Raw genomic sequence first — 26,530 nt, 5'->3', positions numbered from 1 at the left:
TCTCCCGAGTACAAAATGTCCGCCATCGCCATGTGGATATGGCAAGATGAAATAATTGTTCACACATTTCAGATTAATTCTCAGTGTTTTCCTGTATTGTCTGTGGCAGGAGACCCTGGCAGCGCTGCAGGAGAAGGCCAGTGCGAGGAAGAGCTTAGAGCAGCAAACAGAGAGACTGTGTGGATCCTGCGAGCCTGGCGATGCCCAGCTCCTCCAGAGCAGGCTGGAGAGCTGTCTCCAGCCCTACCTGGAGGCCCAGCACATAGCCGAGCTCCAGCTAGAGTGTCTTGAGAGACTGGAGGCGTTTCTGCAAACCCACGGAGCGGCAGGAGGGGTCCTCCAGGGTCTGAGACAGACTGTGGAGAGCGCTGGGAGCTGGGACCGGGGCAGGGTGGAGGAACTGCAACAGGAGTTGGCCACCATAGTGCCCGACATCAGCCAACTGGAAACACTGGCTGTCGGCCTGGACAGCAGCCTTTGCAAAAGTCACCTCCACATCGCTGGTGATGAGGGGTCTCGGACGTCATGCCGTGTGCTGGCTGACACTCTTAGCTCCGAGCTGGATACCGTAAGGAACCTGCTGGGTACAAAACAGAGTGAAGCAGAAGCCCTGGGGTCTCTGTGGGCTTCATTCAGACAGCGCAAAGAGCAGCTGCTCAAAACCGTGGAGGACATTGAGGATAAAGCCGATCACCAGAACCTCAAAGAACCCAGCCTACATGCTCTACAGCAGAGGTAAAGTTCTGTGTTAATTTAACTCATGTGTACAAATGTAACCATGTAATGTAACTGTAGTGTATGAGACTGAGAAAAGCAACATTTCTCCCCTCTATTTGCCAGGCTGCGGTTCTTTAACCAGCAGGAGGATGAGCTGCAGTCTCACCAGCATGAGGAACAGTGGCTGAGGGACAAAGGCCAGCAGCTGGCTCAGAGAGACGCAGAGCTGGCTGGAGAAGTGCTTCGAGAAATCAACCTCCTGGAAACCACATGGGAGGACACCAAGAGACTCATAACTGACAGGTACTAGGTCACTCCTAGCCCAATTTATTTTTTAAATATATATGTGTGTAAACACATGTACATGACCTCACTTTCTCATTGGCAGACAGGAGCAGTGCAGTGTTCTTGTGGAGCTGATGAGAGACTACCAGAGTCTGAAAACCTCCATCAACACCGTCATAGAGAACACTGAAGCTATTGTGGAGATTGGCTCTGCTCTGAAAGACCACGAGGAAACCAAGAGATCACTGTCCAAGGTCAGAACTAATGCATATTCATTCGTTGTTTGGTATCAACATGTGCAAAATCTTGTTGAACTCTGTAGCTGTGTACTGTAGCTCATTTAAATGCATAGCTCATTTTAATGTATTACTTTCAAATGGAATGCAGTAAAACACAGAAAAACCTCATTTGTGAATATATGAAGTGATGAATTCAATTATTACTTCAAGTGTTCAACATGTTTGCAATATTTTTTCCCTTTCCATGTGCAGCATGAGGCAGCTAAGGCAGAAATGGCGAGTAAACAGCGGGAGTTGGACCAGTTTTCCAGCAAGGGCAAACAGTTGCTGAGTGAGCTGAAGAAAATTCAAGACTGTGATTCTCAGATGATGAAGAAGGACAGTGAGAGCCTGGTGGATCAGTGGCTTGATGTAAGTGAATGGAATAACACTTAGAGTAATTGGAATCACAATAAGATTAAGTTCATCCCTCTGGGTCAGGGCAGCAACTTCTTCTCCTCAGCATCTCTTTTAAGCTGGTCATGAGGGGAACCCAAGGAGCTGGAGGAGGTGCCACGTTGGAGATAATAGTAAATATTGTGCCCTGCATGGGTTTGCCCCGGAGTCCCTACCTGGTTGGCCATGCCTGGTACAAAAGAGGCACCAACAGACCAATCTTACTACCTCAACTGAGTCCTCTTAACTTGGTCTCATCTCAGACCTCCTTCTATATTTCCAAGGTCCACCCTCTGGTTTTTGAACAGAGGTGATGTTTGTAACATATAATGAGCAATACATTGGAGCTGTAATTTGTGTCTCCTTTAATGCTGATTAAATGCAACCAGTACACCTATCCAACAGGCATTTTCAAGATCCCTTTTAACTCACTTTTAACCTCAAGATTCACTACTGGACTTTGGAGGGAGGCAGTCTGCCTCCTTGTCAGAGTCTGTTGTCTGAAACAAGATCGTGTACAGTAACCATTAATAGTATATGTAACACATTTTATCGTGATTGTTGATTTAAAATATGTATTAGTTTAATTGCCAAGTACTATCAATGTAATCATCCTGTGTTTAAATCTGTTTCTCACCCTATAAAACAAGGTGAACACTCAACACTGTGTCGACCATTGATAAAATGCCTGCACTGCTGCAGCCCATGCACCTAAACAACAGTAAATCACATAATCCATGTGATCCCCCTATAACCCTCCTATAACAAAAATTGCTCAATACCGACAGCCGGTCAGCAAGTGGATTCACGAATGTATGTATATAGACAATATTTTAGGCCAATAAAAAAAAACTATATACCACATTTCCCACTTTAAAACAAAAGAAGCCTGTTGGCTGCCGGACTAATAGGGGTGATTTGACATTGTAATTGGCTAGCTAAATCAGTGGGAGGGGCCTATATTTCCGAAGGCGTCTGTGCCATCGAGCCAACCACCCATTGCAATTTCCCCAGAATTGCTCCTTTCCTGTACTAGTATGCACTAGTTGCATGTCCTACAGTCATGAGTCCGACACCCTACCCAAAACCCGCAGCACATGTCGTTAGCCACTGTAGATTTTTAACAGGTTAGTTTTAAACCCGCAACACATGTCAGGAGCAACGCCGACGGTGTTGTCGGACTAATGACTGTAGGACTGTTAGTATGTCTAACCAACGTATGCACCCCACGGGGAAGTGCCTCTGACACCAGACTGATTACACCTCAAAATACATACATCAATAATATGATCTATTAAATGGCATTACCCACACTGTACATCATTTGGTGACTTGACTTGGTGTTACTTTACATACTTTGAGCACTTATTCCCAAGGGCTTGGCATCATTAGCAGTCTTCTTTACTACTAGGTGTCTAGTGGACACTCATTCTAACTAATTCTTTCATTTTCAGCTGTCTGAGAGGATAGATGAAAACATTGATTGCTTGAGCCGGAGTCTGGCAGTGTGGGACGAGGTGCGCAAAATCAGTGAAGACGTGGAGAGCTGGACAAGCAGCTGTATGATGGAGCTGAGCGAGAGCCTAAACAACCTCAATGATAGCCAGAAGATATCTGCGAGGCTTACTGTGTTACAGGTACAAATATGTGGCATTGTTGCAGCCAGAGTGTTTTCAAATCCTATTTTCAATATTTTGCCCTGGTTTGTAGCCTACTTTACTTAGGTGAAGTACGAAAGTCAAATAAGTACATTACATTACAATAATATATGGTGTCCCTATTTTTACCATTATAGTTTTCAAAAAGATCTAAAAGCTTGCCTGTTCCAATATGTTACACCCCATTCACTCAGTATAATCATAAAAACAACTTCCACCAGGTCAAGTTGCTGGTCAAGAATTATGGGCCACTATGACTCTGACTCAAGACACTTATTACTTCCTCACTGTGTAGCAAAGATCATTCAGTGTATCACTCTTTACCAGTCACTATGTAGCAAGGACATGTGCTGACCCTGAGCTATCTATAAAACATTCCTTTTATGTTCTTATTTATTGGCAGATGGAGATGGGCGAGAAAGAGAAGAAACTTGAGACCCTGCAAGTGAAAGTGACAGAACTGAAGCAGCGCAGTCAAAGTCAAGAGACTCCTGCTAAACTACAGGTAGTTATTGTTTTTGACCATTTATTTAGAGAATTACATTTAGGCTGATGATCACACTTCACAGCAACTTAAAATACAAGCAACGGTAGCACAGATGATGAATTTGTTAACTTATTACCAACAACAACTGCTCATGTCAGGTGCTAGAGGCTGACCTGCGAAAAAAGATCAGCAGTGTTCAGAAGCTTTGTGAACAAGCCATGGGAAACCTGCGGGACTTCAGCTCACAGAGGAAACAGTTGGAAGACTACATTTCCCAGATGTCTTCTTGGCTGAAAAGTATGGAGGATTCCTTGGTTTCCTCGCCCACTGGTTCAGACCCTGAGGACATTTGCAGAGTGAAGGTATGAACAATGTGCGAACGCAAGTTCTGTACAACACAACATCGCAATGTTGGTGACCCCTGCACTAGGGCCTTGGGCCTTCAAGTACAACTATTCCTACAGTAACTCGGCAAGATGCTGATCTTAAATACTGTAAACTGCTACAATGTGCATTTTTACGAGTATTACTAAAACACCATTACAAATGTACAACTTATTCAGATCTTTGCTGCTATAATGCTAAAAAACGAAACAAAAGAGAGAACAGTCCAGTCTTAGCTAGACTACACTGGCTGTCTTCCTGAGATGATTTTAAAGTCCATCCATCCATCCATCCATCTTCAACCGCTTATCCGTAGTCGGGTCGCGGGGGCAACAGCTCCACCAGAGTGCTCCAGACTTCCCTCTCCAGAGCAACATTAGTGACTTCCTCCTGGGGGAGACGTTCCGAGACGTTCCAAGGCCAGTGAGTCGATGTGTTTCCTCCAACTGCGCCTTGGTCTGCCCCGGGGTCTCCTCCCAGTGGGACGTGCGTCGAGGACCTCCCTAGGGAGGCGCATTCTAGTTATATAAAGTTATAGTTATATATAGTCCTTCTAGTTATATCACAGACTGCATTATGGTTTATGTTCCTTCAGGAGCCTTTAGAGATCTTCTACCGCAGGCTTGCTACATACAGTATGCATAACCCTTACAGAAAAGACAATTCCAAATTATAGAACACTTTACCTACAGAGAGTGGCAGGCTCAATTGAAATCTTTTGATTTGTGAAAACACTTAAAAACTTATTTTAAACATAGCCTTTCTATAGCACAATTTATCACGATTTTAAGATATTTTATTTAATGTTCCATTTAACTTTCTAAATTATTTTTTTGTTTTGCTTGCCTTTAATCTTGATATACAGCACTTTGAGCAAGTTTTATATGGAAAAAAGTATTATTATTATACGGCCCAGCTACTCCTTGCTGACTAAGGTTGTAGAAAACACTAAGGTAAGGAAGTAGATAATGAATTCATCTAGTGTACATAACATTTTCTGGGTGACAGGATCTGCAGAAGGAGTTGCAGAATCAGCAGGGAAGCATCGACTCCACCCGGGAGAGTCTCAACACGTTGTGCAGGAAATATCCATCCGAGGAGCTGGCTGGCCTGGGCTCGGCTCTTACCGACCTCATCAAGAGTTATGAGTCTGTCAACCAGCTTTCGGCCAGGACCCTGGCATCACTGCAGCACTGTCTGCAGCAGCACTTCAATGGTGAGTATTCTGACTCACTCTGGAGCACATGGGTAATTATTATATTGTACATGGGGGTACATACTGTAGGTGGACCCTGTTGTAAACAAGTGTGTCGTCCACAGTAACAGTCTTTGTATTGAGTTGTGCTATTGAAATGTACCCATTCTGCAAACTGTTAATAAATACTTCAATACAATCAAACAAACAAACTGCACATTACAATCCTCAGTGTTCATTTTACTCCAACTCTTGTTAAAAAATATAAATAAATACCAAATAAATTGGTTCAATATAGGTACAGAAAATGCAACACACAAGCTTTCTCCTTCAATGTTGGTGATAAACATGATCCATAAGGCTACACTCAGTGTGTGTTGTGATCCCATGAATGACATGAGTACATTTTTCTGTAGACAGATCTTCATCTACTGTATCAATGTCATCTTCATCGATGGAAAACATGCTCTCTTTTGTTCTTCAGACCTGGTGCAGGAGTTCCATCGCTGGCTCTCTGAACAGAGGGAGATAGTTAAAGAATGCTCAGACCGATCTGGAGACACACGCATTGTGGAACGTAAACTGCAGAAACTAAAGGTAGAACTGATACAAATTATACTAAATACACCCTGTGAACACTATCAGTTGTAGTTCATTTTAATTCATCAAGAAATCTTTGTTATGACATTTACATGTTGAGCATTAATTGGCAATGCCCCTCCTTAGTTCGGGTACCCTGATTTGAGGACACACCCCTCCAAAAGGAACTCACCTGTGTCCTTCCCTACACACGAGTTTCCAGTGTGAGGCCTTGCGTAAATTATGGGCATCACTTCATGTTGTCAGTCATTCAATTCATTTGTGTCAAAGTATTGGAGACTGTTCATCATTGACCGCTTGACTAATACATCTTGCAATACTCCAGAAACAATACATGGTGCTGTTTAGATCCCTCAATAACATTTTACAGTGCGCACATAAAAAAAGTGATTAGAAAACAACCTGTGATATGTCTTCTTTTATGTTCCTGAACCGATTAACTAACAAAGGATGCAATCGTTTATAAATAGTGTTTGTTCACAAGCTAGTCCAGCCGGCTCTCATTGACTACAATGTACTGTACTCCAATGTAATGTTTCACCGAACTTCCGGATCCAGTTTTTCTTCCCATGCAATGGCGCCTGATTGTCCTGTGGACTGTCCCTACCTTCTATCATAGCCTTGACTAGCTCTTGTACCGTGTTTCATTTTTACTGGCTGCTGTTGTTGCTGTAACACCTGAATGTCTACATGGGCATTACATGGTGCTTGTTGTTAGCACTTGATAATAAGCATGTGTCATTAATTTAAATCTGCTGTGTGGAGAGAGATCTTGTAGTAGGTAGGCAGACTTATATGACCCTTTTGGATTTCTGTCAGGTTGTGTTCCCACAAATCTTTTTTTTTTTTTCTTCTTTTTTTTAAATATATTTTTATTTGGTTTTTAACATTTTAAAGAACAAAACATTTCATTTCCCCACACCTTCCCCCCCCAGCATAAATACAAATACATCATTGTCCTCTTTCTCCGTCACGTCTCTGTACACTTCATACTGTTTCCTCACATGAAAGGTATTGGATAATAGCAACAATAATTACTGCAACAACAAAAAATAACGAGTACATATATAAATATACAGACCAGCCAAAGGAGATTAAGAATAAAGAGAAAGACAGCTTCAGGATAGACTTCGATAGACTTCAATGAGGAGATCGACACCCTCTGCCAAGAGGATCCTATTTTATTATTTTCTCAGTGAGTTTATCAGTTCATCAATCTACAAGTACATCATAGTCAGTTTGTTATGGTAGTCTCCCCTCAATATTTCTTATATTATTAATAATGTTCCCCCATATTCTGTCAAATTCCATTGGTTTCCCTTTAACGTTGTACATAATCTTTTCTGATGTGCTGTATGATAACAATTCTCTCCACCATTGTTTGAGTGTGGGCGGTTGAGATGCTTTCCAGTTGGTTAATATACATTTTTTTGCTGCTGTCATTATTAAGAGTATCGATCTCCTCTCATCCTTATTAAATTCCTTGAGCATCTCGACATCTCCCAGTATTGAAATTCTGGGGTCTGGTGGCACCTCTTTTTGTAATATCTCAGATGTATATTTGTAGATATTATTCCAAAAGCTATTTAAGTATGTGCACTTCCAAAACATATGTATAAGGTCCCCATTATCTCTGCGGCATCGTGGACATGTAGGTGGTGTGTTGGGGCTAAATCGATGCATCCTCTGTGGTGTGTAATACACACGATGGAGTATTTTGAATTGTGTAAGTCTATGTTTAGTATTGACCAGTGTCTTCTGTGAGCTCTGTAACAGATTTTCCCATTCTTTCAACGTATATTGATATCCAACATCATTTTCCCATTTCTGTTTGTGCTGTTCGGAATTATGTTTTATTTCATCATTCATAGTAGTATATAGTTCTGAAATTAATCCTTTTTGTGATTTTGCATTCCATATAGCCTTTTCTATGGGGGTTTCTTTAATGGTAGGAAAATTCTTATCCGTGTTGGCCTTCACCCAGCTCCTTATTTGTAAAAATTTAAAAAAGTGTGTTCCGGGTAACTGATACCGGTCTTTTATGAAAGTAAAGTCTGCAAATATCTCTTTATTGCAAAGATCACCTAGTTCTGCGAGTCCTTTTTCTTTCCAGTTTGCAATAATGCCATATCTTATATTTTCTGGTACTAGAGGGTTATTCCATAGTGGTGTGTGTTTATATAAGATAGGTCGGAGTCCTAGCAACTTGTGACTTTCTTGCCAACACTCAAATGTGTGGCAGATGATTTGATTTTTTGTGATCTTATGCAAGTTTTTTAATGATCCTATGAATGGAATTGAGCTCAGTGTAGTTGGTTTGACCATTTGTTGTTCTATATTTACCCAGGCTGGTTTTATGTTGTCTCTTAGAAGCCAGGTCCACACAGTTCGTAATTGTGATGCCAGATAGTACAATTTGAAATTAGGTAGATTTAGTCCACCTTTTGAGATTGGGGCTTGTAATGTTGATATTTTCACTCTTATTTTTTTTTCCGCCCATAGGAACTGTGAGATGGTTCTGTTTATGTCTATAAACATTTTGGGGGGACATTTTAAAGGGATTGATTGAAAAAAATACATGTACTTCGGCAAAACATTCATTTTGATTATATTTACTCTTCCAATTAATGATATGGGTAAGTTTTTCCATTTTTGTAGGTCACTTTTAACCTTCTCTGTCAGCGGCATGTAATTAGCTTGGTAGGCTTTATCTAGGTCCCTTGTGACAGTGATGCCTAAGTATTTTAATCCGTGTGGTTGCCATTTGAATGCAGATAACAGGTGATGGGTGTTATGGTGGGTGTGACTGTTTAGTGGCATTACTTCGGTTTTTTCGTAGTTCAGTTTGTATCCTGATAGACTACTGTATTCTTTTATTAATTTAAATAGTTCTGGAAGGGACTGTTCTGGTTTGGAGATATACAACAGTAAATCGTCCGCATATAAAGAAACTTTAGTCGCCTCCTCACCTATTTTTATCCCTTTAATTTCAGAATTTGTTCTGATAGCAGCTGCCAATGATTCAATAGCAATGGCAAATAATAGCGGTGATAATGGGCACCCTTGTCTGCTTCCTCTTCCCAAAGGGAAGGGTTTGGATAGAATTCCATTTGTTAGGATCTGCGCTTTGGGTGCTCTATATAATAGTTTTATATGGTTAATAAATGTTTCGCCAAAGTTCATGTGTTGTAATGTGCTGAATAAAAAGTCCCATTCGACAGTATCAAAGGCTTTTTCTGCGTCCATTGACATAACTAATCTAGGCTCCATTTCATTTTTGGATAGTTCTTGGATAGTTCCCACAAATCTACAAGATATACAAGTAAACTAGAGCTGGAATATCTTTCGTGAATAGATTTGGTGCAGAGGGGAAGAAAGGAGGCGACATAGACCTCTGGGGCACCATGGTCAATGTACTCATTTATATAGGGTTTAAGTGGTTAATCTGCACACTTTATATTGTATAGAACAATTTAACCTCATCTGCTACATTTGCAGGCAGACAATGGTAAGGGATGCAAAGGTCAACTCTGTTGTGCACAGCACACTGATTCTGTCATTATCTCTCAGGGGGCGCTGGAGCGTGTGGAGGAGGGCGAGGTGCGTCTGACTCAGGTCTGTGAGGAAGGGGAGAAGCTCCTCTTGCACCTCCCCAAGGCCAGTGCCGGGCAGGTCCAGCAGCACCTGTCCTCCATCCAGCAGGACTGGGACAGTTTCGTAGAACAGTGCAGACAGAACCATCAGATTCTGGAAGACAGTGCATCTCTCATGAAAGGGTAAGAGATCCTCCGAATTCTACAGTAATGCCACTTCAGTGAGATGCTTTCACTCTTACTAGTACTTTGGGTTAAATAATGAAAAGGTCAATTTTGGGAATTACTACAACAAATATTATTGACAATAGCACTTTACTTATGAAGTTGGGTCTGTGGACCCCCAGGGGTCCTTGGGATGAGCTTGAGGGGTTCCAGGGGTTCCCAAGCATAATGATTGATAGTTGGGAAACAAATAGACCCAAAAGGGCTGTAACTCGGTCTCAGACAGACCGGGTCTGTCAGAGTTACAGTCCTTTTGGGTCTATTTGATTCACCCCATAACTCTGTCAGATGTTTGGGGGTCTGTGGCCTAATGCATACCAAACTGGGGTCCTTGACATTAAAAAGTTCAAGAACCATTGATTTACACTGCTGAAGATCTGACGCACTTACAGTAATGGCTAGTATGGCATGTCAATGACCAAAGGTTTGAGGGTCGTCTGAAGAAGCTGAGGTGGTGGCTGGAGCACATGGAGAAGCGGATGACCACGGATATGCCTGAAGCCAAACAGCGAGGTCCTGAGAAGGCCATACTGGAGCAGGTCGAGGAATACCAACAGGAGGTGCTCAAAGAAAGGTTCTGTATCTGCGTCCTGCGTTATATTTCATAACGGTCAATTTAGGAAGTGGAGTGTATAGGCCTAGATACAATTTGCCATACTGTCTTTTAAACCAGTGGTTCCCAAACATTTTAGCTTGTGACCCAAAACAAATTTGATGTTTGCCCGGGACCCAAACTAGTGAAAATAGCAGATCTACAAGCTCTCTAAGCACCACATTGTGAGCTTGTAGATCGGCTCTTTTCAGTACTTCTTAAAGATTTGTTTGCTAATTTATGGAATTTCTTACATTTTTTTTATTCCTTCATGAAATTACTGAAACAAAAATCATTGGATTTTTGCTTTTTTGGGGAATGTTTTTTTTAAATGTTTTGAAATATCAATAATTAAAAACAAAATCTTGGAAACAAAAAAAGGGACACCATAAAAATGTGTCCGCGACCCCCATGTGCGTCCCAACCCAGTTGTAGGGGAAACAGTGTTTTGAACCATACAATTTATTATGCTAGTGTTTCACTTCCTTTCCACACAGGGACTCATTTGAGCGTCTGTGCCAGGAGGGCCAGGCGCTGAACGAGGGCAGCCGAGGAGACGGCAGTGAGACGCGGGTATCGGCTCAGCTGCAGTCGCAGTACCAGGCCCTGCTGAGACGTGTCAGAGACAGACTACGCAGCTGCCAGCTCACCCTGCAGGAGCAACAGGCATTTGAAGAGACACTGCAGACCACCTGGACCTGGCTTAATGGGGTCCAGGAGCGCCTGGCTTCACTCAACAGCACCGTCGGCAATAAAGAGACCCTAGAAATAAGACTTGGTCTTATACAGGTACGGTATAGTAATATCTGGCACCAAAAAAAACACCACATTGCAATCGCAGTTTAATTCCATAACTTAATATAGCAGTGTGAAAAAGGCATAATTGTGAACAATATTATTAATATTATTTATTGAATTGAATAAAATCAGATATTACAATACTATATGATTATGAAAAATATTGTGCTATGACAGCAGACTCTAACCATGGAAAATATTTAAAGTTATATTCTTCAAAAGGTGGGTTATTATACATTCATAGCATTATATGCTAGCAAAATGTAGTCGGTTAAAGTGGGTACTTTGATTCGCCGATCAGTGTTCTCAAGCAAAAAAGGTTTGAGAACCAATGACATGGCTGTTGCAGGGATTCTTTTTATTTATTTTTATTTAACCAGGCAGGCAATATTAAGAACACATTCTTATTTACAATAGGGGCGACGGTGGCTCAGGGGTAGAGTGGCTGGATGGTAACCGCAAGGTTGCCAGCTCGAACCCGGGCTCCCCCAGAGTTAGTGTCGAAGTGTCTTTGAGCAAGACACTGAACCCCTAATTGCTCCCGATGTGCTGATTGGTGCCTTGCATGGTTTCCGCCGCCATCGGTGTATGAATGTGTGTGTGAATGGGTGAATATGTAATGCACAATCTATGTAAAGCGCCTTGGATAAAGGCGCTATATAAATGCACCATTTACCATTTACAATGATTACACTAGTTTACAAGGGTTTAAAGTAAACCTACGGACTTATTGGGCAGTCACTCTAATGCTCATCCACCTAATGCACATTCAAAATTGGATTGAATGCCCATGCTGTTCTCATCTCATCCCCCCTTCCTCTTTTACATGTAGGATATCCTTCTGATGAAGGGGGAAGGCGAAGTGAAGCTCAACATGACGGTAGGGAAGGGTGAGCAGGTCCTTAAGCACAACAGTGTGGAGGGACAGGAGGCCATCCGCTCAAAGCTACAGAGACTGAAAGATGCTTGGGCCAACATGCTGATGACCGCCATGAGTTGCCACAGGTGAGAAATCGATGCCCTTCACTGGATCCTTGGATTACTAGTATTAGTTTAAATGTGCTTGCAGTGTCCACTGTCCATTAAGTGTTTGCCTTTCTAATTACCCACACACGCCCTCTACAGCCGTCTGGAGTGGACAGTGGCTCAGTGGAGCTGCTTCCAGGAGAACAAGGGCCAGCTTCAACAGTGGATGGAGTCAGTGGAGCAAGAGTTTGGCATGGCTCTGCCTCAGCAGCCAGGCCTAAAGGAGAAGGCTTCTATGTTGGAACGTCTCCGGACCATCCAGGCAGATGTAGAGGCCCATGCAACAGTGTTGTCACGACTTACAGAAAAAGCCGTGGAGCTGCATGAGAAAACTTTGGACCAGAACTTTGGACCAGAGCCGAGGGCAGAACTCAGTGCTCACTTCGCTGATATCTCCGCTGTTGTCAAGGTAGTTTAGACTAAAGTTAGACAAAAGTTGTTTGTAGTAATTGTTAGGGTAGTTTTCTTCAACCTACTTGATGAAAAGTGATCCCTTCACATCATCAGACAAACTATACTACAGTGTGTTGGCTAGAGATCTCTGAAGCTGGTTGTGAAGTTTCTCTTGTGTCTTTTTGTGACAGGGTAGTTAGTATCTTGCACATTAGCACAGCTCATATACGCCAAGGTATTATCAGTCATAGAAAAGTATACTAAAATACATTTTCATTACGTTCCTGTGATTGTCTAAAATCTGAGACAATGAGACATATATTCACATGTATTCTCTCTCTCTCTGTCCTCACTTTCTTGTCTTTAAGTTTTCCCTTAAAAACATTAGATTTCCTAAATTCAAATATGATTTAATCTAGGGCCTAGATGTCCAGCCGTACTTGCTTACACTGTCCTCGTATCTCTGTCCAAGGGTAAAGTCCAGTCCATGGAAGGGATTGTGTCTGAGCATGAACAGTACCAGGATGCTGTCAGGGACTTCAATGATTGGCTGATCTCAGCCAAAGAGGAGCTCCAGCGCTGGTCAGACCTTTCAGGAGATTCAGCCTCCATAAAGAGGAAGCTCTGTAAAGTGCAGGTAAGAATTTACAAAGCATGATAGCCAACTTTCCATTAGAGTACATCGCATCAGTGCACTTTTTCAAATAAATAAACTATGCTTTAATAGGATTTTTAAACAAAGTGATACACAAAAGTGAACAGAGACATTAAATAAAGTCAATATTGCAATAATACAGGCATATGCAAAATTAAAATACCTACAGTACAAATTTTGGTAACTTAAGTTTGTCTAGTTCGGCCTGGGCACCTGGCGTAGCTGTCTGGGCACCTTGGTGTGGCAGTATGCCGCTGGTTCGACTCCCGATCCCGACGGCCTTTACTGCGTGTCATCCCCCCATCTCTCTCCCCATTTCCTGTCAGTCTACTTTCATCTATCCCTCTATCAAAAAAAAAAAAAAGGTGAAAGCCAAAAAAAATGTTTGTCTAGTTCTAGATGGCACAGCCAGGTGGAATGGATTAGCACTTATGATGCTAATAACGTGCATGCACCGTGGGGTGCCTCGGACGTGTATACAGCTCTCCTGGACATGTTTTGCGCATGCGTGCAGCCATTCACTTCCTTGTTCACTGGCCGACAAAACTGTCTATTATCTCTGCATCTACGGCGCTCTCCATGGTTTTGATCAGAACGCTGATGTTTTGTCTTAATTTCTGACTTAACCAGCTCCATCTCGTTTGGAATATTAACGCTTCTAAAGAGAGATCAGACTTGACAGCGCAAGGTACTGTAGTAATAGAACATTATACCTCCTGGTTTTGGGGGGAAATGGAAGGCTTTTCAGAGTAAAATCTGCCCATCTGCTTGGCACTCTAGCGCCTTTATTCTGACAAACTCTGGCAGCAAGTGTTAAATGTTCAATAGCACTAGTGACAATATTTAATTTCCCTTTTGATTTGTGACCACTGGCGTTAACATTATAAACATTCTGTTGGTGAGTATACGATTTCAGTTGCCTGTCTCTGCTTGTCTCTTCCAGGAGCTCATCGACTCCAAACAACGTGGCAGAGAGAGGCTGAACCGTGTTCAGAGGTGTGGGGCTGCAGCCAGAGACCACACTGCCTCTGTGGGCTTTGAAGCTGTGGAGAGAGAAGAGGCTGCCCTTCTGTCCTCTTGGGAGCAGTGGGAGCGTGGGGCAATGCAGACACGTGCTAGTCTGGAGACTGCTCTCTCTCAGATAGCCAGTTCTGAGCAGGAGTTCAACAGTCTGGCTGTCCGGCTGGAGCAGGATCTGCAGGACTTCAGCAGTCAGCTACAGGACTGGCGACTCCGGCTTGCCCAGTCAGAGGGGAAATACAGCGGAGAGGAGGCTGTTAAGGGCTGGCAGATTGCAAAGGTATGTTTTGGCTGACGTAAGGCTATATGTCAGGCTATATGCAATATTGATTTGAGAAATTTTGTCTTTCTGATTGAGGAAGTTTTGTCGTCTGTAAAGTGTGGTTCCCAGTGCCAAAATGGTATTATACTGAATCGACAAATGTCGGTGTGAAAGTACATTAATGATGAATGATGTGTATGAAATATCCATGAGTTTGGGAAATTCTCAGGGTAATTTTTTTATTCATGCTCACTTTTATTTCCATTCAGGATACTCTGGAGGGGCTTGTTAAAGCTGAGCCCATGTCTGATAGTCTGAAGACTCAGCTAAATGACCTTTGTCGGTTCTCCAGGGATTTAGGCACACAATCAGAGAGAGTGTCTTCTCTCATCAAGGAGTACAACAGGCAAGTGACACCAAATACCTTTTACGACACCTTATTGAGCTCATCATAAGAATAGAAAAAATGTGGTGCAACTCCGTGTGGGTTCCGCCGAGCCGCCCGCCGTCTGAATCGGTCGAGAAATGACAGAGTTACCGTGTGGGATCCCCGGGGGGTCCCCAGAACATCCAGACCCCCAGGAACACGCCCAGGCTGCCGGCCCAGTTCCGCCAAGCCGCCCCGCGTCCGACGCGTTGAGAAATGACAGAGTTACCATGTGGGGGTCCCCAGTGGGTCACTGTACTGTACTGTACTGTACTGTACTGTACTGTACTGTACTGTACTGTACTGTACTGTACTGTACTGTACTGTACTGTACTGTACTGTACTGTACTGTACTGTACCGAAATCATGATATAAACAGTTAATATGTGTGTGTGTGTTAGGCTGCGCAACAGTGACACTTGGCGGTGAAAACCAACCAAACGCTATTTTCATGCTCGGACACAGCCAGCCAGGGACCCAGGGACACAACCAGCCACAGACACACATACAGTAGCTGTCTATAGGAGTGGTTGCACCACTCAAAAAAATACTTTCAATTAAAACCCAGGACTGCATGGCACCTTATAGAAGGCATGGCACCTTAACAATAGAAGGAACAATTACTGGCATTTACTAGAATAATCATGTGTAGCCTGTAAAAAAAAATAAGGCTTTTTTTATATATAGAAATGTACCATAACTATTTTCTTTGTTTCCCAAAGTCTGAGCCTGCAGGCCTCCAGGGAGTGTCAGAACAAAGAAAAGATACTGGAACAGGGATTCCGGTTGGCCTTCAGAGAGTTCCAGCAGTGGCTGGTCAACGCCAAGATTAACACAGCCAAGTGTTTCGATGTACCTCAGAATCTCAGCGAGGCTTCATCCAGTCTCCAGAAGATCCAGGTATAATACTGACTTATTAGTGTGAACTGTAGAATACGCGTACATTTCTTATCACTAAGTAAGATTACATGCAAGAAATGGTAAGGTGTGCAGGGAGTGGGACGGTGGTCCCTAACAAAATCAATTGGAAATTAAATAGATTCTGGGAATGTTATTATTATATATAATCACTGTATTTTTATTATCATTATTCATATTATTATTGTAGTAGCAGCAGCAGCAGTAGTAATTTAGTTTTAACCACTTTTTCCTCCTGTACTGCTCCTCCTCCATAGGAGTTCCTCAGTGACAGAGAGCAGGGTCAAGCTAAGCTGAATGCTGTGGCGGTGAACAGTGAACTGGTCTCCAGTATCACTGTTAAAGACAGAGCGGACGCGGTTCGGGCTAAAATGAACACCGCCAGAGAAGACTGGAAAAACCTTATGACCAACCTGCACAACAGAGAGACAAATTTACAGGTGAACATCAAAAGCTGTTTTCTCTGACCATCATAGAGGGGAAAATCGATTTTGTCTAATCAACTTCTGCTGAAATATCAATTCCAGAAGGAAAGATATGTTAGGGTAGATAGATGCATGATGGAACACATAGTCAGATTAATGAATAGGAGCATAGATACATACAGTACAGTACAGCAGGTAATACAACACGTGCAAATCTGCACAGTAGGCACAACACAAAGCTAAAAGCTGGAATCTTCTTAAACCTAGCCAATTGACAAATAGGCAGTATGACGAGCAGACAAATAGGTCATGACTTTGCAGCAAACAATACTAATAATAGCACTATCTACACAAGTAATAACTATTTAATTTATATCTTCCAGAACCTCCTGTGTCAAATGAGAGACTTTGAGGCGAGCGCTGAGCCTCTTCAGGATTGGTTGAATGCAACAGAGCTGGCTGTGAAGGAGAGCAGCGCACGGCTCCATGACCTCACAGCCAAGAAGCAGGAGCTGCATAAACTACAGGTACTGGTGGCCATGGACCAGTGGGCTTCCATCACCCTGCTCCATGAAGAACTATTCACCAGCCAGCGTAATAGTACCATTGGCAGTTGGCACTGTACCGCCGTCACAACAGAAGCTCACCATTCCAGCTCTGCTACAGAGACTCCCAATCATTAGTGTAGTAGGGTTAGGTGCTGTTTAAAAGCTCTGCAGCTACTGTAGTCCTAACCACTGATGGCTTACCTGTCTGCTCCAGTGCTCCTGCCATCTTGTTTGCTCATCTTGCTACTTTTAACGCTGTAAAATCTGATCATTCTCAAGCTATTTGTAGCTGATATTCTTCATAGAACCTGCTCAATGCTTCACCCTGTCTGCTATATTTGAAACCTTGATTGCTTTTCACAACTACCAACAGCCTTTGTAGACACCAGGCTTCTTTTCACCATAACATGGGACAGATTTTCTTTTCAGCCTTGTTGCCATCTGTGACCCAGCCAATCTAACAAGTGTCTAAAGTTAACTGCCTCGTTTCTGTCTCTGTTTTTGCTTGCATGCATCTGTGATAACTTGCTTGTTCTGTGATAACCTGCTTGTTGCTCTTCCAGTCTGTGCTAGAGGAGTTAGATTCTCTGGAGGTTCAGCTGATCAGGCTGAAAGAGAAGGCTCAACTGCTGTGGGATGAGCACGCGGCCGGAAAGGGCTTTGTTCACCGTGTCTCGCAGCTCTCCGCTCAGTACCTAGCTTTAACCAACCTGACCAAGGTACAGTAACACTTGGCTACCAGTTTGCCTACAGTACCTGTCCCCTGGGGTGGTAGTGCTGGAAGAAGGAGACTGAGACACTAGAGTGGATGAGGCTATGCCCTGATATCTACATTTCTGTCTTTGGGAGAGAATGCCATGTCAACATTGCTTATTGTAGCTTATAAATCATGACTTCAGAGGGTTTTGATAAGAGCGTTCACACATTTGGCATATATACAGTATGTAATTCACCAAGTAGCACTTAAGCAGCACCAAACGTATGCAATGGCACACATTTATCATTGACTCTTATTCAGAAAAGCCATGTTTTAGATGGTATTATTACAGTACTGCACATACCAGTGTTACAGTTGTAGTGACTCATGCATACATTGGGGTTGGAGACGAGCTCTGTCTTTCTGTTAACAGTACTGTTAATGAGGGAATCTTGAAAAAACAAGAAAGTGGCCAGTAGCCACACACGCTAATAGCCAAAGTGCCAATATTTTATTTTATTAGGCCGGACTTGGTGTGCGTAAGCATCTTTGTGCAACAGTACCGTTAATAAGATTGTTAGGACTACTACAGAATCTACATTGAGACTCTGGGCCCTATTATGCGTGTCTTAAGTACCAGGTCTTATGACTTAACTTAAGACCTGGAGGCGTGGTCAATGCTGTTTGGCCACTCAGAATAGCCAAATGGCATTGATCACGCCTCCAGGTCTTAAGTTAAGTAATAAGACCTGGTACTTAAGACATGCATAATAGGGCCCTCTGTCTCTAAATATTGTATCCTAGTAAGTAGTAATTTAACTGACTGTACTAGATATTTACTGTAAATATTGTACTCAAGGACTTTTGTTTGTCAATATCAGGTTGAATTGTTCATCAAATTACACCATTCAATGCTTCATCAGATGGTAACATCCTGGTTTTTGCCTGCTTTGTGGCTCTGTAGGAGAAGGCTTCAAGAATCGACCGCATCGTCACTGAGCACCAGCTGTTCTCTCAGGGGCTAAAGGAGCTGCAGAACTGGGTGGCTGACACCAGCCACATGCTGCAGACCTACTGCTCTCCTACTGCGGATAAGAACGTTCTAGACAGCAGGATGATCAAACTGGAGGTATAGGCTAGTCTAGTGGATTGCTGTTACTTTTCCAAAAATGAAACTTGCTAACTTTAGTGTGTGTGCATTTGTGTATATATGTACTGTATATTAAGTGTGTGTTTCCATGCACCAGGCCTTACTGACTGCTCGCCAGGAGAAGGAGATTCAGCTGAAGATGTTGACAACCAGAGGAGAGTCGGTCCAGAGAAACACCTCAGCTGAAGGAGTGCCTGTGGTCTGTAAACACATCCAGGATCTAAGGGATTCCTGGGACGCCCTCCTCTCCGCTTCTATACAATGCAAAAGGTCATTCTTCTTCCACTATTGAGACTTACTGATGGAGTTGTCTGTCCACCTGGAACCCATCTTTACAGAACTGGCCTCATTTTCATTATTTATTGTTCTATATAAAGAACACTCACTAAACCACAAACATTTTAATACATGTTTCATTTCCCCAACTGAAAATGTCTTCAGTTGTAAAAGTGGAGATATATCATCTGAAACATTGGGTTTTACACCAAGGGACTACACTGTATAAATTACCATTATCATTCAGGTGAAAACCTTGAATGTCCAAAATTGTTACTTTTCAGGAAATGGAACAAAATAAGCTGTGTTCCAGTGGATCCACTGTAGTTATTATTTAATTACAAGCTCTTGTTAATACTTTTCATTGGTTCAATATTTATAAAACACACACACTTACCAAATTTCCTATACGACACGTGAGCTTGTAGATCTGCTACCTTTTCTACTTTTGTGTCACTCTTGTACAACAAAGTAGAGCGTTAATTTATGAAAAAGCATAAAGTTGAAACATGAACATACAAGGTTTCTGCCCGACAGCGATCATAAGAAATGAGGCATGTAGAAAAGTAACCAAATTCAACTTCCACATACCACAGCCACCCCAGCTGGAGAACGTTTACTTGTTGTGTGGCAGTCGCTAATCATTCAGCACTTCCCATGTGACCATAACAGTTAATTACACACCATCTCATCCAGTCCACCCACCATATGAAAATGATTCTGTTCTAAGTAGCAGAGTGGAGTTGTTTTAATTATTTGGGTATTTCTGTATTCAAATGGACAGTTAACATGTTTGTTGATACAATAAGAGAATCAAAGACAATGTCCTTGTTCTCCTCCTCTCCAGTAATACACCCTCCCCATCATTATTATTATTAGAGGCAAACATCATATCACAGACCAGGAAGTCTGAATGTGTAGAGTTTGATTGAGGAGGGAGTTTATGCCAATAGTGAATACAAATCAACGTTACACCAGAGCCTCCAATCTCAGGGGGTCAGTCAGAACAGTGAGTAACTGTGTTACTGTATTCTGTGTGTTCACAGCCAGCTGGAGGGTTCTCTCTCTCAATGGACCAGCTACCAAGAGGATGTGCGTCAGTTTGTGGCATGGGTGGAGCGAGTAGAAGACAGCCTGGATCCTACTGACAAACAGTGCTCCGAAATGAGAGATAAAACCGCCAATCTGGGCAAAGCCAAGGTACTGCCATCATCTCACATGGTCATTTGCAGCAAGCAGAGGTTAAACGTGGCCAAATATTATGGGGAATTAATCAACATTTGATTTAATCAGTTTGGAGTACCATGTGACTCGAGTTTAGTGCATTAGTGCAATACAATGGTTGACAGAGGTTTACACAGTTTGAATTATATTATTATTGAATTATAGTAAATACAATTTAGCCCAGCTCTGACAGAAACAAGAAACTAAGTAATGGAAGATGTTGTTCTTCTGTGGTATTTTTCAGCTGTTGTATGAAGAAGTGCTCAGCCACAGCACACTGTTGGACACCATCACTACCAAGAGTGACAGTATGGCAGAGCACTATGTCACGCAGCTGGAGCTTCAAGACCTGCAGGAGCGATATAATACCGCCAAAGACAATGCCATGGTGATAAGCTACATCATAGCCCCCCCCCCCCCCCCATAAATAAAATAAAATAGAATAGCCCATCTATCATGAGCTTGTAGGGCTGCTATTTTCGATTTGATTTTTACAGATAGTTTCATCACCATACCAGACCGCAACACAATGTCAAAACTTGTTAACTTCAATCATTACAGTATGTGTGTGTTATGTTTGTCCTATGAATACATGTACTTTTACTCTCCAGAGAGCCGTAGGGAAGGCAGAAGAGTTGGTGAAGGCCCATCAGGAGTACCAGCGTGGTCTACATGCATTTGAGGACTGGCTGGAGGAAGACCAGGAGAAGCTGAGTTGCTACACCCAGCTGGAGGGAGATGTTGACACACTGGAGGAGACACTCCAGAAGCTACAGGTCCAACAAGCGCTCTTCTTTGTAGATGAATGTATTGAGTGTACAAATATAACCAAATGGGTTATATATACAGATAAATGAACAGTTTATGCAGAGCATTTTGTAAGTTTATTATAGCATTATGCAGCACACAGCAGCACTGAAGTTCCAATAATACACAGAAGAGAAATTAATGTGTACCACAAATATCAATTCATGGTTAAATGGGTAATACAAAGGCTTACTGTTAGAAACCTGACAATACTGATAACCCCTTTCTCTCAGGAACTCCAACTTCACTGTACGGAGGGCCAGGCACTGCTCAACACCCTGCAGGTCAGCCGAGAGCTGGTCATTCCCTGGGGGGTGCCCCAGATCGAGGACCGGGCCCTGGAGACCGTGCATCAGGACTGGAAGCTGTACCAGGCCCGGCTCAGCGACACCCGGGCGCAGCTCAACAGTGCTCTGGCAAAGCTCCGACAGATAGAGCAGAAGTTCCAGCGACTAGACAGCTGGCTCAAGGGCATGGAGACCAAGGGGCAGCTGCGTAGCCACCGGGGGTCCAACGCTGCCACTAAAGAGGCCCAGCTGGAGCTGATCAAGGTCAGCAGTGGTTCTCGTGACCATTTCGTCGAGTTTCACTTGACATTGTCAACCGATTCAACACAACCTTCTGTTGAAGATACAACATTATTGTCTAGATACAATGTATAAAATACTCTGACATATCTGAAATACACTGAGCTCTTGTCAGATCCTGTGTGTGTTAGAAAGTTGACTGATGATGCTCCGTTGATTATTAGATATAGAGTGGTTAAGCTATTATTCAAGGGGTAGCCTCGGAAACCCAGACGTTTATTCAAGGGGCGGCCTAGCACTTCATTCTAATTAGATTATTTTCATTTTTAGAGCTGGCAGGAGGAGGTTCTGGTGTATCAGGAGGAGATGGAAGGTCTGAGCATTTTGGCTCAGCAGGTTCTGGATGAGACCCATATCAGCAGCCGGATCTGCTCCAGAGCCACCCAGATCACCGCACGCTACCATGCTCTACTTTTACATTTAATGGTAACAACCATGGATACACAATACAGACACACAGTTAACATGTATCATATTGTAAGCTCTAAAGTTTATTTTGTTTTATCCCTTTGACAGACAAATATGTTCATGCATATGCATTTTGTCAATATACCTTATATGATACACTTGTGTGTATACATACTCATGCATTGACTTAGACTTATATAGCATTTGAAACAGACTTATAGCATGTCATGTAGACAGCACAATAAGTGCATTGTATGTAGTCATAGCACTTCATAGTATATAGTGTATAGTAGTCATAGCACTTCATAGTATATATGTACAGCATAGTATAGCATATATGTGTAGTTTATATGTATAGTGTCATTATATAGATATGTTCTAGTTATAGTTTATATGTATAGTGTCATTATATAGATATGTTCTAGTCACGTTCTTAGCTTACGCATGTTTCGCGATAAATGCTTTTTACATATGTGATGTATTCCCATGCTTTTTGTTCTTGCTTATTGTAAGTCGCTCTGGATTAAGAGCGTCTGCTAAATGCCTAAATTGTAAATTGTAAATTGTAAATTGTAATTGAAATACACAAAACTGTTCATTTATGAAATTATTATCATGATAGATATAGTAAATAGCCTAACTTCAATAGATAGGCTATTTCCCCCTGCATCTTCCTTGGATCCTGACGACTGCAACCGACGACTTACACAGCCCTCGTTAGGCCACCCAGCCTACCAGAGATATGTGCTCTGTGGAGCGCCCCTTTCTAGTTTCAATATATGTTTTCTTCTTCTCATCAGGAGACCAACAAACAGCTGCAGGAAGAATTGTCATGTATTGAAGATGCCCAGAATATTTTCAGCACTTTCTCAGACTGGCTAAGCACTGCACAGAACAACTTTAGCACGGTGGCAATCAGCATTGATATAGTAGACCGCATGGCCATGGACAGAAAGATGAAAAAACTGGAGGTATTGAAAAAACCTGGGTAAAATGTGGATAAATATTGCATCATTATTGTAAAAGCATACATTATTCAGTATGACATGATAGGATAAAATATCATATGATTATGACATGTTAGGATACAATAGGAAGCCATTGCCTCATATTGTATTCTATATAAAATATAATTCACCATGACACAAAAATATAGAATATTGCTTATATATTACATATTATTACTAATTCATTACATTACACTGTTATGCACCATAGAGGTGGATTCAGTCAGTATTATAATGTGGAGTAGTAACATTTGAGTTTGTGTAACATTGCTGTAATGACTTTACTTGGTTTACTTGGTCTTATACTTGGTTACACTTGATTACACACTGGGGTCGCACTGGGATGTGGGATAGCCGATCTACAAATACATGACCCTTAGTTGGCTGTTACTGATTTATTGGCCCTCATTAATAGCACTTTTTATGCATTTGAGGCTCTGCAAGCTGATTTGGAGCAAGGCCACACCTTCCTGAAAACCATGAGGGAGAAGACAAAGCGGGCCATGACTTTCCTAGAGGAGCCTGAGGCAGAGCAGCTCAAAGAAGAGGTGGACGCCCGCCTCGCCCAGCTGGAATTCTTGACAGGTTCTCTGCGCACGGAGCACAGCTCCCTAGAGAAGTGCATCTCACTGTGTAAAGACTTCCTGGACAAATATAAGACCCAGGCACAGTGGGTCGCAGAGACCAAAAACCTTTTAGCATCTACCGTAGAGCCCAAAGCTGAACTCTACCAGAAGAAGGCTCAGCTTGCCAAGTACAAGGTAGTTTATTGGACTGTAATCTGAATATTTATTTTTCCTTGTGTTATGTTTACAATTTTCACCGATTGGCGGTACAGTATATATCAATATAAGACACATTATGGGATAACACAATAGGATTTTGGGTTACACAATCCAATATTATGTTGTGATAATGATAAGATAGAAATAGAATACAGTGTTATGGTACAGAGCTAATGTATACAATACAGTACAATAATTAGAGTACAGAACTATATAATAAAACATGATTGGTCTATAAAATATAACAAAAATAATATAATGTTCACTGTTTGACAATATTTACACCTAAATCGTAATACCGCCACCCTAAGTGAAATGATTTTTGTACATAATGTAGACCATCCAGCAGACAGCACAGTCTCACGAGTCAGCGGTGAAATCTGTCATCGAGAAAGGGGAGGCCCTGCTCAACATAGTGCGGGACCCCACCATCAGTGACAACATGAGCAAACTGCAGATGGACTACCAGGACCTTTGCATAGCAGCTAAGGTATGAATTCAGCGGAACTCTGATGGTCAGACACAACAGAGCTCTGCTTACCTGGTCCGTTGGCAAAATGCCCTCCTTACCTGTCGTGATGAGTGGGTTGCTGTAGTACAATAATGTCTGAGGTGGATCATCTCTGTTATCCTGCAGACCCAGGTCCAGAGCCTTGTGGAGTGGGTGAAAGAACACGAGGATTATAACAGTGAGATTCAGGAGGTGGAGAAGTGGCTCCTGCAGATGTCCAGTAGACTGGTTACCTCTGACTCCATGCAGACCAGCAGTATGGAGATAGCCACTCAGCAACTGGCTCGACATAAGGTGACCAATCCCACATGTCAATTAGAAGGCCAATTACTTCTTTAAAGTCATACTATGTAACATTAATTTTAATACATTTCTGGTGCCTATGTAATTTGTGCCTGAGTGTCAGGGGGAGACAGTTGTGAATAAAATAGTATGTAATAGTGTTTAGAGAGGTTATCAAAAAGTTTATGTGGAAAGATTATAATGAAAAATTCCAGTGAAAGATTATTTCAAAATTAGCTTTAGTTGAATTGAAAAGGTTAGGCAGTAGGAGTTCAACAAACCTGTTTTTAATAGCCGTTTATTTTTTCTTTAGTTCCATTATTTCTCAGAAGAATAATTAAACCTTTTTTCCCTCAGGCCATAATGGAGGAGATATCCAGTTTTGAAGAACGTCTGACCAGTCTAAACCAGAAAGGAGAGGATCTCGTAGCAAGTTGCACAGGCCAAGTGCAAGCCAAGATTACGCAGCAGGTCCAGGCTCACCAACAGGGAACCAGAGACAGCTACTCTGCCATCTGCAGCACTGCACAGCGTGTGAGTCATACAACAACACTTTAGAGATGTAGATCACACACAGTGTTGTCTCTCGAGACAGTCGTGTGAGACTGTAGACTCACACAATGTACAAATGCTTCCATCATACACTCTGCAGTGGAAGCGCTGACATTGCGAAGAAATGTGATGCCCGCCTCCCACCCCACATTAATTTGTCTTTGCAGTCTTGTACATCTGTCCTACTTTAAATCAAATTACTCTACGCAATGTACGCATACATTATATATCTTGCTGATTGGCAGAACTTCATCATCAGTTTAATCCGTTTTGATCAGATGTATTTACTGGGGGAGTAAAGCAAATTTACCATAATGTCTTGAATAAATACAGTAAATAATTTGTTTTAACTGTCTGTATTATGTTGTATGAGGGCTTGACCTGTATCTCATCATATTATTCTATTCTACATAACTTGTGTAAATATTTCTGTACAGTACACCTTTACTTTATTTGTTAGGTACATTGTATAGATTGTACATGCAATTAAAATACTTCCAATATACTTGATACTATGCATGTTCATTGTTCATAACAATAATTTGACTTAATTCAGTAACATTCTCTGCTAAAATCTAACCTTGTATGTGCATGGTTTACATGCATGCACACAGGGGGGTATACAGAATACTGAGAATACAGTAACAGAGTGAAAAACGTGAGATGCGACGCAACAAACACAGACATGGTTTGTGAAAAGGGGACACATTCCACCTCTACTTTACATAATTGTCCTCAATAGTTGGGTCACAGACTAAGGTTCTGTGACCATCCTCTGACCTCTATGGACCCTTTATAAAAGATTTAGCCCCCAGGTCCCTCGCAAAAATCCCAGCATTTTTTGCTAGAGGGCCAAATTCAAAATGGTGTCCGGCGCCACAGCCAAAAATGAACTTTTGATCTAGATGACCTAGAATCATGTATGAAGACACTTTTCCATACAAGTCAAGCATGAGGAATCCAAATCATAAGACCTCGTTTTGGCCCCGAAATTCAAGATGGCCGCCATCCAGTACAGTGAAAACATTACAGAAATATTAGTTTGACACTATTGGTGAAAATAAATATATAATAAGTTCAGATCTATAAGCAGATCTACAAGATCAGATCTACAAAGCAGATCTACAAGCTTACAATGCGTCAGACCACATTGTGAGCTTGTAGATCTGCTAGTTTACGGAAATCGATTTAGTGTATAGGGGAAAATAAAAGAGGGCATAGACCCCTGACTGAATTCGATCAACAAAGTACAGTATATAGGTTTATAAGTTCTTAAAGATGCAAAACACGATGTTAAAAGCAGCACATCTGATACTTGTTTAATGATATATTATTAAAATCCAGTGCACTGAAAATCTTGCA

The 26,530-nt window shown here is 42.0% G+C and overlaps 1 protein-coding gene across 1 annotated transcript in view; it reads left to right on the top strand.

Moving 5' to 3' along the window:
- Window positions 1-26,530, top strand: part of syne1b (spectrin repeat containing, nuclear envelope 1b) — a gene marked incomplete at its 5' end in the record, with an annotated part of 113,565 nt that overhangs the window by 33,323 nt on the left and 53,712 nt on the right. Inside the window, 33 exon segments of the mRNA XM_079528331.1 lie at window positions 110-735; window positions 841-1,020; window positions 1,106-1,256; window positions 1,494-1,652; window positions 3,131-3,313; window positions 3,738-3,839; window positions 3,980-4,183; window positions 5,214-5,421; window positions 5,885-5,997; window positions 9,571-9,776; window positions 10,243-10,392; window positions 10,908-11,199; window positions 12,041-12,213; window positions 12,334-12,643; window positions 13,100-13,264; window positions 14,226-14,582; window positions 14,834-14,970; window positions 15,714-15,891; window positions 16,167-16,349; window positions 16,718-16,861; window positions 17,446-17,601; window positions 18,544-18,708; window positions 18,827-18,999; window positions 20,052-20,205; window positions 20,474-20,617; window positions 20,841-21,005; window positions 21,270-21,587; window positions 21,894-22,049; window positions 22,832-23,002; window positions 23,473-23,799; window positions 24,161-24,313; window positions 24,461-24,628; window positions 24,974-25,150. Coding sequence (XP_079384457.1) covers window positions 110-735; window positions 841-1,020; window positions 1,106-1,256; window positions 1,494-1,652; window positions 3,131-3,313; window positions 3,738-3,839; window positions 3,980-4,183; window positions 5,214-5,421; window positions 5,885-5,997; window positions 9,571-9,776; window positions 10,243-10,392; window positions 10,908-11,199; window positions 12,041-12,213; window positions 12,334-12,643; window positions 13,100-13,264; window positions 14,226-14,582; window positions 14,834-14,970; window positions 15,714-15,891; window positions 16,167-16,349; window positions 16,718-16,861; window positions 17,446-17,601; window positions 18,544-18,708; window positions 18,827-18,999; window positions 20,052-20,205; window positions 20,474-20,617; window positions 20,841-21,005; window positions 21,270-21,587; window positions 21,894-22,049; window positions 22,832-23,002; window positions 23,473-23,799; window positions 24,161-24,313; window positions 24,461-24,628; window positions 24,974-25,150 — 6,648 coding nt within the window.

Source organism: Electrona antarctica, assembly GCF_951216825.1.
Source record: "Electrona antarctica genome assembly, chromosome: 18".
Lineage (NCBI taxonomy): Eukaryota > Metazoa > Chordata > Actinopteri > Myctophiformes > Myctophidae > Electrona > Electrona antarctica.
The sequence above is the reverse complement of the archived record's forward strand: the minus strand, read 5'-3'. Positions and strand labels throughout refer to the sequence as shown.